At 42.4% G+C, this 15,436-nt stretch overlaps 1 protein-coding gene across 2 annotated transcripts in view; it reads left to right on the top strand.

The window, feature by feature from the left end:
* Positions 1 to 15,436, top strand: part of gabrb2a (gamma-aminobutyric acid type A receptor subunit beta2a) — a 56,209-nt gene that overhangs the window by 29,024 nt on the left and 11,749 nt on the right. For both annotated transcript variants that reach the window (XM_010897238.4, XM_010897246.5), the window contains exon 5: positions 4,175 to 4,257. In XM_010897238.4, the coding sequence (XP_010895540.1) occupies positions 4,175 to 4,257 (83 nt within the window). The remainder of the gene's footprint in view (positions 1 to 4,174; positions 4,258 to 15,436) is intronic.

Below are 15,436 nucleotides of genomic sequence, written 5' to 3'. Positions count from 1 at the left end.
GATTCCATTGACCATTATAATATAACTGTATTGGATATGTATTTGTTTTATTTCATGTACATATTGTAACAGGGAGAGACACAGGGAACAGACACACTGCTAGTGTGCTGGGCCCTGGGGGGCATTCTATTAACAAAAAAAGCAGATGGAAGTGTAAAACAAAACAAAAGTGAACCGCAAACCACTGGGCCCTGCTTTTCCTGGGGCCCTTTAATTCTCCCCCGACATGAGATTGGGATTCGAATAACCTCTCTTTTTCCTGTCAATACTGTAAATACAACACATGCTTCAAAGGCATCTCTCTGTCCAACCCCCCTCCGATCTGTATGACCAACCCACCTCCCATCTCTCTCACCAAACCCCCTTCCATCTCTCTGTCCAACCCACCTCCTATCTCTCTCACCAAACCCCCTGCCATCTCTCTGTCCAACCCACCTCCCATCTCTCTCACCAAACCCCCTGCCATCTCTCTGTCCAACCCACCTCCCATCTCTATCCCTTAAAAATAAAGAAAGAAAGTCTATGAACTTTCCGTGCTTGTGGTTTAAGAACCCGTGCGACAAGCCTCTCCGTGAACCCATTCTTGCATTTGATTTGGCAAAGTGCTTGGGGACAGAGGAATGAACCAGGCATTGTACTCTATGCCAAGAGTCCAACATGGGGTCTAGCCAAAATGGTGCCTGCCCTTCCTGCCAGTCCCTCCATTTTGTGAACTATGTTGAACTGTGTTATTACCAATCAATCGAATTATACTGTTAATTACATATTTGTAATTGAACCATCGTCATTCACTTAGTTTTCATTTTTAATTTATTTCAGCATAGAAAAGAAAGTTCCCTGGTTTGAAACCTCGCCTGTCACAGTGTGAATGTGTCCTCTTCTCTCCAACCTGCATTAGTATGTCTGGCAGGTAGTCTAGGCTAGCTGCTAGCTGTCCTCTTTTTCCCTCTGCTCTCCTCTCTGCAAACTGTTAGTGCTTCATGCTACAGTGTGTATGTGCGTGTGTGTGTGTGTGTGTTGTGGTTTGTGTTACAGCACCAGCATTGGTAAACAAGGTCATTTGGAATAAAGGTGCACATGCTGCCTTAGGGGGTCCACATACACACACACACAGCCTTGGATGAAGTTGGTCCAGGGACAACAGCCCAATTTTAGACCTATTAACTCAACTGCAGGACAAATGTAGCGTGTTTGAATACCTACATACCTGATGGAAACCGCCCTCTACATGGCAGGATGGGATGAGGCTGGACGACTCCCTTTTTTTCTCCCCCCCATCTCACCCTCTCCCTCCCACCTTCTCACTCTTTCTTTTTTTCCTCTATATCACTCTCTGTTTTGCTCTCTGTTTCTCACGCGCTGCTGCTGCTAACCAGCCGATCAGCTTGCAGGTTCTGAGTAGGCAGGGCAGTGATAGAGAGATGACTGAGACGTGGTACTCCTGTTCCTGTTTGTGGCCATCTAGTCTAGTCTACATATATGGTACTCCTGTTCCTGTTCGTGGCCATCTAGTCTAGTCTATATATATGTTACTTCTGTTCCTGTTCGTGGCCATCTAGTCTACATATGTGGCACTGCTGTTCGTGGCCATCTAGTCTAGTCTACATATGTGGTACCATCTGTTCCTGTTTGTGTCCGTTTTGTCTAGTCTACATATGTGTTACTTCTGCTCCTGTTTGTGGTCGTCTAGTCTAGTCTACATATGTGGTAATCCTGTTCGTGGCCATCTAGTCTAGTCTACATATGTGGTACTCCTGTTCCTGTTCGTGGCCGTCTTGTCTAGTCTACATATGTGGTACTCCTGTTTGTGGCCGTGTGGGCTACATATGTGCATTTTTACATAAATCATTAAGCAGACGCTTGTGAGTGCATACATTTTCATACATTGCTTTAAGATGTAAACAATACTCTGTTTTTACCATAACAATGGCCATCTATCTAAAGCATCCCAACACTGAAGGCAGAAACACACGCATCTCGTCCCCACAAATACACATAAACATGTATTTCACACACACGCACACAGACAGGCAGGAGGGTTCTGGAATAGAGAACTGAGAGGACAAAACACACCGGTCGAGATCTGCGGGGATCCTGAGAACCTGCTTGTTGGTGGGTCTGCTCTCTAACACAGACAAAAGCTAGGAGACTTCTTTTCCTCTTCTGGTGATGTAGAAGCCTCCTATAAATAGCCTGTTATTTTTACCCCTGCCATCTTGGCCTAATTTCAACATTTCCCAGCTCCTTCCTTCCTGATCCTGAACGTAGAGTGCTGATTGACTGGTAAAATCAGGACTCTGTTCCTGTGTATTGCATTACTTTTGGCCCTGTGGCAATTGTCAGAAGCACAGGCTGGCTGACCTGGTGTTTGGCTGACCAGGTAGTTGGCTGACCATGTGGTTGGCAGGCCAGGTGGTTACCTTACCAAGTGGCTGGCTGTCAGGTGCTTGGCTGACCAGGTGGCTGGCTGACCAGGTGATTGGTTTACCAGGTGGCTGGCTGACAGGTGCTTGGCTGACCAGGTGCTTGGCTGACCAGGGGGTTGGCTTGGTGACTTAGCGGGAGGCACGGCAGCAGAGAGACGGGTATAAAAAAGGTAAACATCCATTGGGGTGGTAATACTCCAGTGTACTGTGCTCCTTTCCTCTACCAGCCTGGAAACTGGCTTCTTACATAATACAGAACCAGCCAAAGAGATAGAAGGGGAGCGAGAGTGTAAAAGAGTAGGAGATGGGGGAGAGAGAAAGGGAAGAGAGGGAGAGAAGAGGGGAGAAAGGGGGCAGAGAGGGAGAAAGTGGGAGGGGAGAAGGTGTGTGGGAGTGGGAGGTGAGATTTGTGAGAGGGGAAGGGGGAAGATACCGTGGTGTTTCTAGGCATCAAATAACGTCTGGCTGAATTCCCCAAAACAGTAAAACCCAACTGGGGCTGAATGGCTGGCCTTTTAATGCCGAAGGATTTCAGATGTACTTATGTTGATTCATTATACTTGTGTTGATTCATTATACTTGAGTTGATTCATTATACTTGTGTTGATTCATGATTGAACACAAGGCCACTCTTCAAATTTCATTTGTATTTCGGATTTAAGTAAACGGGGAAACAATCCAATTTTATCGTTTTATAGTGGTCATTTCAGAGGGATATGATGGAAAGATGTAATTATTTGGTGACAATCTGTTATTTCTTGTTGTTGAAAGTATGTTTAGGAAATAGATCATTACGACCAGTATTCAACCTGACTGTAATGTCATAAACAACATCATAATTACTTTTTGCCTTTAAGGGAAATGTCAGAGATTATACAAATTATTAATCTCTTATCAACTATTGTTCTTTTGGCAGTGATGTATGGCCAAGGGGTTTTCATAATTCAATCAGCTTTTATATCAATCAGTATCATGTTTTTCCCAAATTACTATGAGAGTAATGTGGTAGGCTATATTAAGTCTATTTATTACCAGTCATGATCACCAGCTGGATGTTCTTATAGAGCACAGCCCTGAAGAAACACACACACAAAGACAGATACACACACACACCCAGGCTGAAGACTTGGTCTGGTCTGGGTGACTGCCAGTTCATATCTGAAGCTCTGGCCCATTTGACCCATACGGTAAGACAGCATTTTAGCTATGAGCTCCTAAAACTCTAGACATAGAATACAATAGAACCAAATAGAGTAGAACTGAGTAGAGCAGAAAATAGTGGAGCAGAAATAGAGTACAGTCTGGAGTAGAATACAGTGGAGTAGAACAGTGGGGAATAGATCAGAGTAGAAATACAGTAGACCAGTGCCAAGTACAGTACAGTAGAACAAAGTAGAATAGAACAGAGTAATTTCAGGAACGGTCAGGCTACAGAAGGTTACCACTTGTTATTAATATACATCTACTCTAAGGTCAAAGTGTCACAGTGGTACCCAAAATGGTGTCTTGTGGGAACCCACAGATGACTAATGGTTAATGTGTCATGTGTAGGAGATAAAAGGACGGTCCTCCCTAACATTGTTCCTGTCTTTTTACTGCATGTATCACACTGATGCCGGTCAAGGTCACATCCAGGCTAAGTAAAAGCCTGGATTTAGCCTGGATTCTGTTTTGCTGATATAAGCTGCCATCAACCTGGCTTCTAACGGTGTGTTTTCCTGTGTGTGTGTGTGTGTGTGTATATACAGGATCACTACCACAGCAGCTTGTATGATGGACCTGAGACGGTACCCTCTAGATGAACAGAACTGCACCCTGGAGATCGAGAGCTGTGAGTACCATCGTTGCCCTGGCAACAGAACACACGCACGTGTGCAATGCACGCGCACACGCCTCTGTTGAAAATATTTTACCCTGTGATCCATATCGAAATATTCCATTCTGAGGGCTACTATCAGAGAGCTACAATTAGGATGATTTTAATTTCGATGGTCTCTGATAATTCTTTCGCCTTAGCCAACCCTCCTGTCAGTCGTTGTCACGCCAACATGCAAGATTCAATCCTCAGGCATACTTCAGTGGGTGGTATGTACATAATGCAGAAACCGTTGTGTTGAGAATAGATATATGGAGAGAGAGACAAGAGGGAAAGGAAAAAAGGCAGAGAGAGAAAGAGAGAGGAGAAATGTAGAGAACGGGAGGCGATGAGACAGAGGGAGGTGAGGGAAAGTGTGAGGTCAGTTTCCCTGGAGAGATGAGCTCGGAGGATGAGTGGAGAGCTGGTTCTTTTCTCTGTGTTTCATCTCACACACACACACACACACACACACACACACACACACACACCAGCATTAAACTGTTGGGGTCAAAACTGCTCCACTTTGGTCTAATACCATTCTGCTCTCATTTTTATATCTCTTTCTAGTTTCTGTCAATCTCTTTTTCCCTATATATAACATTATGACCACTCACAGGTAATGTAAATAATGTTGATCCTCTCCTAACAAGAGCACGTGGTCTGGGGAGATTACATGGTAAGCGGACAATCATAGTTAACATGTTGGGTGCAGGAGAAATGGGCAGGAGTAAAGACCTGAGCAACTTTGACAAGGGCCACATTGTCATGGCCAGACGACTGGGTCAGAGCAACTGGGGTGCTCCCGGTCAGCAGTGGGGAGTACCTGCACAAACCGGCGACAGGGTGTTGGACCCCCAAGGCTCATCAATTAACAAGGGCAATGAAGTCTGTCCCGTCAGGTCCAAACCGAGAAGGTCTACAGGGGCACAAGTCCCAGAATATGTTAATGATGGTTACGGGAGGAATGTCACAACACAGTGCATCCCACCCTGCTGCTTATGGGGCTGTGTAGCTGCAGACCGGTCAGACTGCCCATGATGACACCTGTGACCACTGTCAAAAGCGCCTTCAATGGGCACATAAGCATCGGAACTTAACCTTGGAGCAGTGGAAGAAGGTCGCCTAGTCACGTTTTCTTTTACATCACGTGAACAGCTTTGTACGTGTGCGCCTCTTACCTGGGGAAGTGATGACACCAGGGTGCCCTGTGGGGGGACGACAAGCCGGTGGAGGGAGTGTGATGCTCTGGGCAATGTCCTGCTGGGAAACCCTGGGTCCGGGCATTCATGTGGATGTCAATTGGACACATGCCACCAACCTAAACATCGATGCAGATCAGGTACACCCCTTCATGGCAATGGCATTCCCTGATGGCAGTGGCTTCTTTCAGTCGGATAATGGGCCCTGCCACACTGCTGGTGGAACTGAATTTTGACCCGTTTTAGATAAATTCCAAAAACTCAACGAATGAATATGACAAATGAATTAAGTATTAAAGTATCAAAGATAAATTCTCTCCAGAGATCTGAGATGTTGCAAGAGCAAAGATGCATGCAGAGATCAGGAAAATGCAAAAGAGAACTTTTCCAATCCCCACTCTAGTTTATATTCCAAAATTAAAGTTGTGGGGGTTGATTTACTAACCAAAGAATAACAAGCGCTGAAGAATAGATCCCTTATCAGTTGGTGATACATGTGTTTCTTGGGGCCATCTCATATGATAGAGTGATGTTATCTCGAGGATCATGCAAGCTAGGTAAAGAAAAGTAAACCTTTTGGTCCTGCATTCACACCTAACAGAAACATCTGTTAACCATTAACATTCCCACAATAGCCTACTAGGATAGAAATTAAGAACATAGGTATAAATGTCTATGCTAAAAAAGAAAGAAGGACCAACAGCATATTAGGTAGGTGGTCACAATGTTTTGGCTCATCAGTGTATCTAACTTACTACCCTTTTTGTGACGCTACGTAAAATGCAAATAAAAACAGATTGCAATGATGTGCAAATCATGTATTCCTATGTTTAATTGAAAATAGTAAAAAGACAACATATCAAATGATGAAACTGAGAAATGTTATTGTTTTTGGAAAAACACATCGATGTCAGAACCATGTTTCAAAAAAGTTGGGACAGGGGCATGTTTACCACTGTGTTGCATCACCTCTTCTTTAACAAAACTCTGTAGGCATTTCGGAACTGATGAGACCAATTGCTGTACTTTTATAAGTGAAATGTTTTCCCATTCTTCCTTGATATAGGATTTCAGCTGCTCAACAGTTCGGGGTCTCCTTAGTTGTATTTTTCATTTCAAAATGTGCCAAATCTTGCAGGCGTCCCAGTTTAGCAGACTCTTTTACCATGGAGCCATGCTGTTGTAATACAGGCAGAATGTGGTTTGGCATTGTCTAAACCAGGCCTTCCCTGAAAAAGATGTTGTCTGGATGGCAGCAGATGTTGCTCAAAAACCTGTATATATTGTTCAGAATGAATGGTGCCTTTACAGAAGTGCAAGTCACCCATGCGGTGTGCGCTAATGCACACCCATACCATCACCAATGCTGGCTTTTGAACAAGCTAGATGGTCCGTCTCCTCTTTAGCCCGGAGGATGCGGCATCCATGATTCCCAAAAATAATTGTAAATGTTGATTCGTCAGATCACAGGACAGTTTTCCACTTTGCCTCAGTCCATCTTAAATGAGCTTGGGCACAGAGAAGGTATTTTTGGATCTAGTTTAAATGTGGATTCTTCTTTGCAAGGTAGAGTTTTAACTTGCATTTATAGATGCTGCGACATACTGTGCTTACAGACAATGGTTTTCGCAAGTGTTGCTGAGCCCCTGCAGTGAATTCCACTACACAATCATGTCGGTTTTTAATGCAGTGCCGCCTGAAGGCCCGAAGATCAAGACCATCCAATATTGGTTTTCGGCCTTGTCCCTTGCATACAGAGATTTCTCCAGGTTCTCTGAATCTTTTAATGATATTATGTATCATACATTTAGTTTATAAATCTCTGAATGGTTTAGGACCCGAATACATTTCTGATATGTTGGAAGAATATAAACCGAGCAGGGCTCTTAGATCCATGAACACAGGTCTTGCAACCATTTTCATACACCCCTTATTTCAGGGACTTATATGTAATTGGACGAATTAACACAATCATAAATACAATATTCATTTTAAATACAGGTAATGATTGCAAGAATCCTTCGCAGGTAGTGATTGCTTGAAGTCTGGAACGCATTGGACATCACCAAATGCTGGGTTTCCTCCTTTGTGATGCTTTGCCAGGCCTTTACAGCAACTGCCTTCAGTTGTTTGTTGGTTCTTTGGTCTTTCTGCCTTAGGTTTTGTCTTCAGCAAGTGAAATGTATGCTCAGTCGGGTTGAAATCAGGTGATCGACTTGGCCATTGCAGTATATTCCACTTCTTTGCCTTAAAAAACTCCTGGGTTGCTTTCGCAGTATGTTTTGGGTCATTGTCCATCTGTAAAGTGCCATCCAATCAACTTTGCTGAATTTGGCTGAATCTGTGCAGACAATATATCCCTATACACTTCAGAATTAATCCAGCTGCTTCTGTCTTCTGTCACATCATCAATAAACACTAGTGACACAGTGCCATTTGAAGCCATGAATGGCAATGCCATCACACTGCCTCCACCGTGTTTTACAGATGTTGTGGTATGCTTCATATTACGAGCCATTCCAAGCTTTCAAGCTAATCTGGCTTTTCTATTCTTGAGGCTTATGAATGAATGCTATCTGTTTGATGGCCTGTTTCACTGAGAGCTCCTTTGACTGCATGTTGTGGGTTCACAGCAACAGCTTCCAAATGCAAATGCCACACCTGGAATCAACTTCAGACCTTTTACCTGCTTAATTGATGAAGAAATAATGAAGGAACAGCCCACACCTGTCTATGAAACCGCTTTTGTATCAATTGTCCAATTACTTTTGGTCCCTTGAAAAAGAGAGGGCTAAAGGGCTGTAATTCCTAAACCCTTCCTCCAATTTGGATGTGAAGACCCTCAAACTGAGAGACTGCACTTTAAGCCCATATTTATTATTTAACTATAATTTGAATATATTTTGGATAAACATCCAAAATAACAAATAACTTGTGTCAGTATTTACGGACCTAACTATATGCATACATGTACATGTATATATAGCCATGGTCTTGGGAGATAGATAGTAAACAGTAGTCATATATAGAGAAATGTTAGATCATTTTGAAAAGGTTTGAAAGACCTTGACAAAAATCATACCCATCATTTTAGGATAGGATGCAGCGAGCTGTCATTAGATGAGGGATAGAATCTGACACAAACCAACAAGGTCTCACAAAATTCACTTCATAATTAGACTGCTCCATTCTCTTTCAATTCAGATGATCCCATTCGATTCCGAATCAGACATTCATATTAGAATCAGATGACTCATTTCACTTTAGAATCAGATGTTTCACTTCTGAATTGGACGCTCAATTTACTTTCAAATCAAATGATTCCATTCACTTCAGAATCAGAAATGTACATAGGGGAGATAAACATCCGTAGTCAAGGTTTATGGAGATTCCCTTGCGGGAGGATGACAGAATAATGTGAGGGGTAGGATTACAGTTACATTTGAACTTGGACTGGTTAGTGGTGAAGTTGACTGGTTAAGGGATAATATTTAAGGATGGAAAGTATCATTTGAAACTGGTAATAATATGGCTATTCTTTAGTATTATTATTTGAAGGCTGTTATATTGTAAATTAATGTGTTTGTGTGTCTGTGAGAGAGAGAGTTTATGTGCGTTTGTACGAAATCTAGAGGTATCTTATCTGTGTTCTGTATCTTTCTATAAGGTCTTCAAAGGGGGTTACAGAGTGTGAACCCAATACTGCCCTAAGCACTGAGCCGATGAATGTAATTCTGGTCTGTATCCAGTCAGCCTGTACTGGCATCTACCATGGGATCTTTAGTTCTGACAGTTATGTCTGTTAAAAAATGCATCAAGTTTATCAAGAGAAGTGAGAGTTCTCTGTGGCTCATTAGTGTGAATAAAATAGCACGCTCTGACACAGAGTGATTCTAATGTTAAAACCAGAGACACTTTATCTGTTGGAAAGAAGAAGACGCAGGGTGTCTGCACTGCCTGCTGATCAAAACTACATGGAGCCTGTATGTCAGTGTGCATGTGAGCGTGTGTGTCTGTATGTTTGTAAGACCTCAGTGTACACAGTCAAGTGTGGGAGAAGAAAATACAACCCTGTTTCCAAAAAGTTGGGACGATGTGTGGAATGTAGAGAAAAACAGAATGCAATGATGCGCAAATCATTTAAACCCTGTATCTAATGGAAAATAGTACAACGACAACCTTTCCAATGTTGAAACTGGGGAATGTTATTGTTTCACTATAGATCACCACTCTGTGAAAGACTGTGCAGGCAAATAGTGCAACAATTGAAGAATAACATTCCTCAATGTAAATTTGCAAGAGTTTGGAGATCTCATCATCTATGGTACATAATATAATCATCATATTCAGAGAATCCAGGGAAATCTCTGTACACGAGGGAAAGGGCTGAATACCAACATTGGATGGCTGTGATCTTCAGGCCCTCAGGTGACACTGCATTAAAATCAGACATGATTCTGAAGTGGACATCACTGCATGGGCTCATAAACACTTCCAAAAACCATTGTCTGTGAGCACAGTACGTGGCTGCATCCGCAAAAGCAAAATAATTAAAAACATACATAAACAAGATCCAGAAACAGATGTGCAAGTCACCATGGCACACATGGCATTGGTGACTTGCACATCTGTGAAGGCACCATTAATGCTGAACAATCTATACAGGTTTTGGAGCAACATATGCTGTCAACCAGACTGCGTCTTTTTCAGGGAAGGCCTTGCTTATTTCAGCAAGACAATGCCAAACCTCATTCTGCCTGTATTACAACAGCATGGCTCCATGGTAAAAGAGTCTGCTAAACTGGGCCGCCTGCAGTCCAGCCCTGTCCCCTATTCAAAAGATTTGGCACATTATGAAATGAAAAATACAACTAAGGAGACCCCGAATTGTTGAGCAGCTGAAATCCTATATCAAGGAAGAATGGGAAAACATTTCACTTTTAAAAGTACAGCAATTAGTCTCATCAGTTCCCAAATGCATACAGAGTTTTGTTAAAGAACAGGTGATGCAACACAGTATTAAATATGCCCCTGTCCCAACTTTTTTGAAACATGGTTCTGACATCAATGTATTTTTCCAAAAACAATAATATTTCTCAGTTTCAGCATTTGATATGTTGACTTTGTACTATTTTCAATTAAACATAGGAATACATGATTTGCACATCATAGTGAAATAGTATTGGTGCTAAACTAGCCTGCCTGCAGTCCATACCTGTCACCTACTGAAAGCATTATGAAACAGAAAATATGACAAAGACCCCAAACTGTTGAGCAGCTCAAATCCTATATCAAGCGAGAATGGGATAACATTTCACTTTCATAACTACACCAATTAGTCTCCTCAGTTCCCAAACACTTACAGAGTGGTGTTAAACAAAGAGGTGATGCAACACAGTGGTAAACATGCTCCTGTCCCAACTTTTTTAAAATATATTGCTTGCATCAAATTGAAAATTGGTATGTATTTTTCAAAAAATAAAAATACTGTGTCAACATTTGATATGTTGTCTTCGTACTTTTTTCAATTAAATATAGTGATTTATGATTTGCACACCATTTCATTCTGTTTTTATTTGCATTTTACACAGCATCCCAATTTCTTTGGAAACAGGGTTGAATACACACACACACACACACACACACACTAATCAGCCATAACATTATGACCACCTGCCTAATATTGTGTGGGTCCCCCTTTTGACGCCCAAACCGCCCTGACCCTTCGAGGCATGGACTCTGAAGGTGTGCTGTGGTATCTGGCACCAAGACGTTAGCAACAGGTCCTTTAAGTCCTGTAAGCTGCAAGGTGGGGCCTCCATGGATCAGACCTGTTTGTCCAGTTGTTACAAACCCTGTAGCTCTAGCAGTCTAGGGTGGATGGTACAGAGACCCATAACATAAAACGTATTCAGAGTTGTGTAGTGTACATGAACAGTGAGAACAAACGACACAGACAACTAAAGCTACCGTCAAACATAAAACGTTTATTATTAACACAAGGTGCCTCAAGAACCACTTTGCTGACTACTAACCAATACAAAAATACAGTGGGGGGTCCGCTCAGTTCTAACTAGTGTCTTTAGACAAAGTTTTTCTACGGGTTGTGTATGCCCAAGGGCGACTTGCTAAAAAAAATACAACTTTTCCCAGGGACACAGAGACAAAAAAAACTGGTTGAACAAGGACTAAACAGCAAACAGCAAACAATTGACTAGACAACACCAAACAAAACACCACAGCAATACATTATCACATGAAACAGGACAAAGTGAGATGTATGTGCTAAACTAAGTGATGTATGAATGAACAAAGTGTCTGTCTATCAAAAAAGGGCTTGTATCTCAAGAGTGTCTATGTCCATGTGGGGTAAAGCAAAAGAGTCTCTCTGGGAGAACCAACTGACTGGGTTTTTAAACCAGGGGATGTGTGATGCGATTGGGTAATGGAAAAAGGAACAGGTGGTGCAATTAGGAGGAGTGTCCACTGATTGGTCCACCTCAGCAGTCAGGCGATGAACTCATGACTGCCAGGTGGGAAACACCAACGAGCACCACCAGGAACATATGGGACACTTGGGGAAACTGCAGGAGGGGAAAAACACAAACGTACATACAGGGTACCTGCATGCGTAACACTCCCACACTTAAAAGAACAAACCAACTATGGTTTGCCACACAAGACATAAAAAGTATACAGAACACTATTCAACGTTCAGAGAAATCATACATCTCTAAACACGTGACAACGCATCTGCCAGTACATTATCAGACCCCTTTTTGTGGCGGATTTCCAAATTATAGTTTTGCACCATAAGAGCCCAACGCATAAGGCATTGGTTCTGGTTGTACCTACGGTGGAGAACAACTAAGGGTTTTTGGTCCGTATCCACTATCACTGGCAGTGCACTGGAACCAACATAGACTTGGACGTTCTGCAGAGATAACAACAAAGCAAGAGCTTCTTGTTCAGTGGTTAAATAGTTAGTCTGACACTTGTTAGATTTTCAAGAAAAATAACAGACAGGATTGGTCTACTCCACTTTGGTCTGCCTGCAGCAGAACAGCACCAGCACCTCTGGCACTAGCGTCTACCTCTAGTTTAAAAGGTTGCTCAAAATCCATTGCCGCAAGAACAGGGGTATTACACAGGAGTGCTTTGGCAGTGTTGAAATAAGCTTGACAATCTGTAGACCAGACAAATGTTGTCGCTGAACTGAGCAAATCCGTCAGCAGAGCAACTACAGCAGAGAGGTTCTGACAGAAACTGTGGTAGTAGCCAACCATTCCTAGAAAACGGCGTAGCTCTCGTCTGGTAGTAGGTGCGGGGAAAGTAGTAATAGTTGAGACCTTGGCTTCAACAGGACGCACTCGAAAGTGACTAAAGTAGTCTAACACATTGAGAGAACGAGCACAATCAGAAACATAAAGGACACCTGGGGAAACGGCAGGAGGGGAAAAACAAACGCACATACAGGGTACCTGCATGCATATCACCAGCACATCCCACAAATGCTTGATTGGATTGAGATCTGGGGAATTTGAAGGCCAAGTCAACACCTTGAACTCATTGTTGTGTTCCTCAAACCATTCCTGAACCATTTTTGCTTTGTGGCAGGGCGCACATGGTCTGCACCAATGCTCAGGTAGGTGGTACATGTCAAAGTAATATCCACATGAATGGCAGGACCCAAGGTTTCCCAGCAGAACATTGTTCAAAGCATCACACTGCCTCCGCCTACTTGCCTTTTTCCCATAGTGCATCCTGGTCCCATGTGTTCTCCAGGTAAGCGACACACGCACACCTGGCCATCAAAGTGATATAAAAGAAAACATCATTCATCAGACCAGGCCACCTTCTTCTATTGCTCCATGGTCCAGTTCTGATGCTCACATGCCCATTATAGGCGCTTTCGGTAGTGGACAGGGGTCAGCATGGGCACCCTGACTGGTCTACGCAGCCCCTATCGCAACCAACCCGATGCACTGTGTGTTCTGACACCTTTCAGTGCCAGCATTAACTTTTTCAGCAATTTGAGCAACAAGTAGCTTGTCTGTTGGATTGGACCACACGGTCCAACCTTTGCTCCTCAATGAGTCTTGGCTGCCCACGTCCTTGTCGCCGATTCACCACTTTTCCTTGGACCACTTTTGATAGGTACTGATCACTGCAAACCGGGAACACCCCACAAGGGCTGCAGTTTTGGAGATGCTCTGACGCATTCGTCTAGCCATCAGAACTTGGCCCTAGTCAAAGTCGCTCAGATCCTTACGCTTGGCCATTTTTCCTGCTTCTAACACATCAACTTCGAGGACAGAATGTTCACTTGCTGCCTAATATATCCCACACACTGAAGGTGGCATGATAACGAGATTATCAGTGTTTTTCTATTCACCTATCAGTGGTCATAATGTTATGGCTGATCTGTGTATATACATATTTCTGACATTTTGCCAGGACATTCAGCTCTGTGCCAGGTTATCTGTGGTCATTACTCAGCCTTTCTTCCACAGGGAGTCAGATTTTCCTGTGGTACAGTGAATGCACCGCCTTTCCTCTACTGAGAGACATGTTTTCTTGTGTCTATCTTTCTGCAGTTGGTTTAGTGCCAAGCAGTATTCCATTTTCCTTTGTGGTTGTGTTTTCCAACAGGTCACATTATTTTGTTTGACTGTGTTGTAATTTGGGTAATTCTGATTGGATGTATGTTTTGTCCTTGACACTGCAAGGTTTGTAGAACGGGTTGTGAGCTAAGAACCAGATGGATGACGGGACTCTTATCTTTGATCAACTCTTTATACTGAAGGGATTGGTAATGTTATGAGGGTCACTGTTTTAGATCTCTCTAAATTTTATTGGCTCGTTTGTTTTTATTACTTGCGGTTTGGCTTAATTCCACCCATCCTGCATTGTTTGTCTTTTTCCTCTGGACATTATAGACAAATCGTATAGAAATCAGGGTTCAAGTACATCGCTGCCATGAATGTAGAATTGGTTCAATCACATTTTTCTACATGCATTTCTTTTTTAATTGCATGGAATATCCACTAAACTTTCTCTTTAAATGTCACTGCCTCATTAACATGTCCAGTCATACATTTTTAAACCCCAATTTATGGGGCATTATGTTAAATACTTGTATTATCACATAACATATCTGAAGCAATAGTGGAATGATAGTGTTTCACAACATTTCTTACCAGAAAGTATTTTGGCAGCATACAAAAGCACAAAAATGCTGAATTACAGAAGATAGACCAGCTTCAGAATTAGAATGGAAAAGCAGAACTCTCTCCCTCTTATTAGCAACACTAAGACCATCTTACATTTTATCATCTCTCCTCAAACAGGAAATAGCACAAGAACAAGCAATGAATACTGTAGGGAATCTTTATGCCACTTACAGTGGATATAAAAAGTCTACACACAACTGTTAAAATGCCAGTTGTGATGTTAAATAATGAGACAAAGTTAAATCATGTCAGAACTTTTTCCACCTTTAATGTGACATATGATGTGAACAATTCAATTGAAAAACAAATTGAAATCTTTGAGGGGGAAACATTTAAAAATTTTAAATCACAATAACCTGGTTGCATAAGTGTGCACACCCTTATGCTTATACTTTGTTGAAGCATCTTTTGATTTTACTACAGCACTCAGTCATCTTGGGTAGGAGTCTATTAGCAAGGCACATCTTGACGTGGCAATATTTGCCCACTCTTCTTTGCAAAAGCGCTCCAAATCTGTCAGATTGCGAGGATATCTCCTGTGCACAGCCCTCTTCAGATCACCCCACAGATGTTCAATTGGATTCAGGTCTGGGCTCAGGCTGGGCCATTCCAAAACATTAATCTTTTTCTGGTGAAGCCATGCTTTTGTGGATTTGGATGTGTGCTTTGGGTCATTGTCGTGCTTTCTAACAGATGCCTGAAGGTTTTGTGCCAAAATTG

This window comes from Esox lucius, chromosome 4, assembly GCF_011004845.1.
Source record: "Esox lucius isolate fEsoLuc1 chromosome 4, fEsoLuc1.pri, whole genome shotgun sequence".
NCBI classification, from domain to species: domain Eukaryota; kingdom Metazoa; phylum Chordata; class Actinopteri; order Esociformes; family Esocidae; genus Esox; species Esox lucius.
This window is presented reverse-complemented; position numbering and strand designations above follow the sequence as displayed.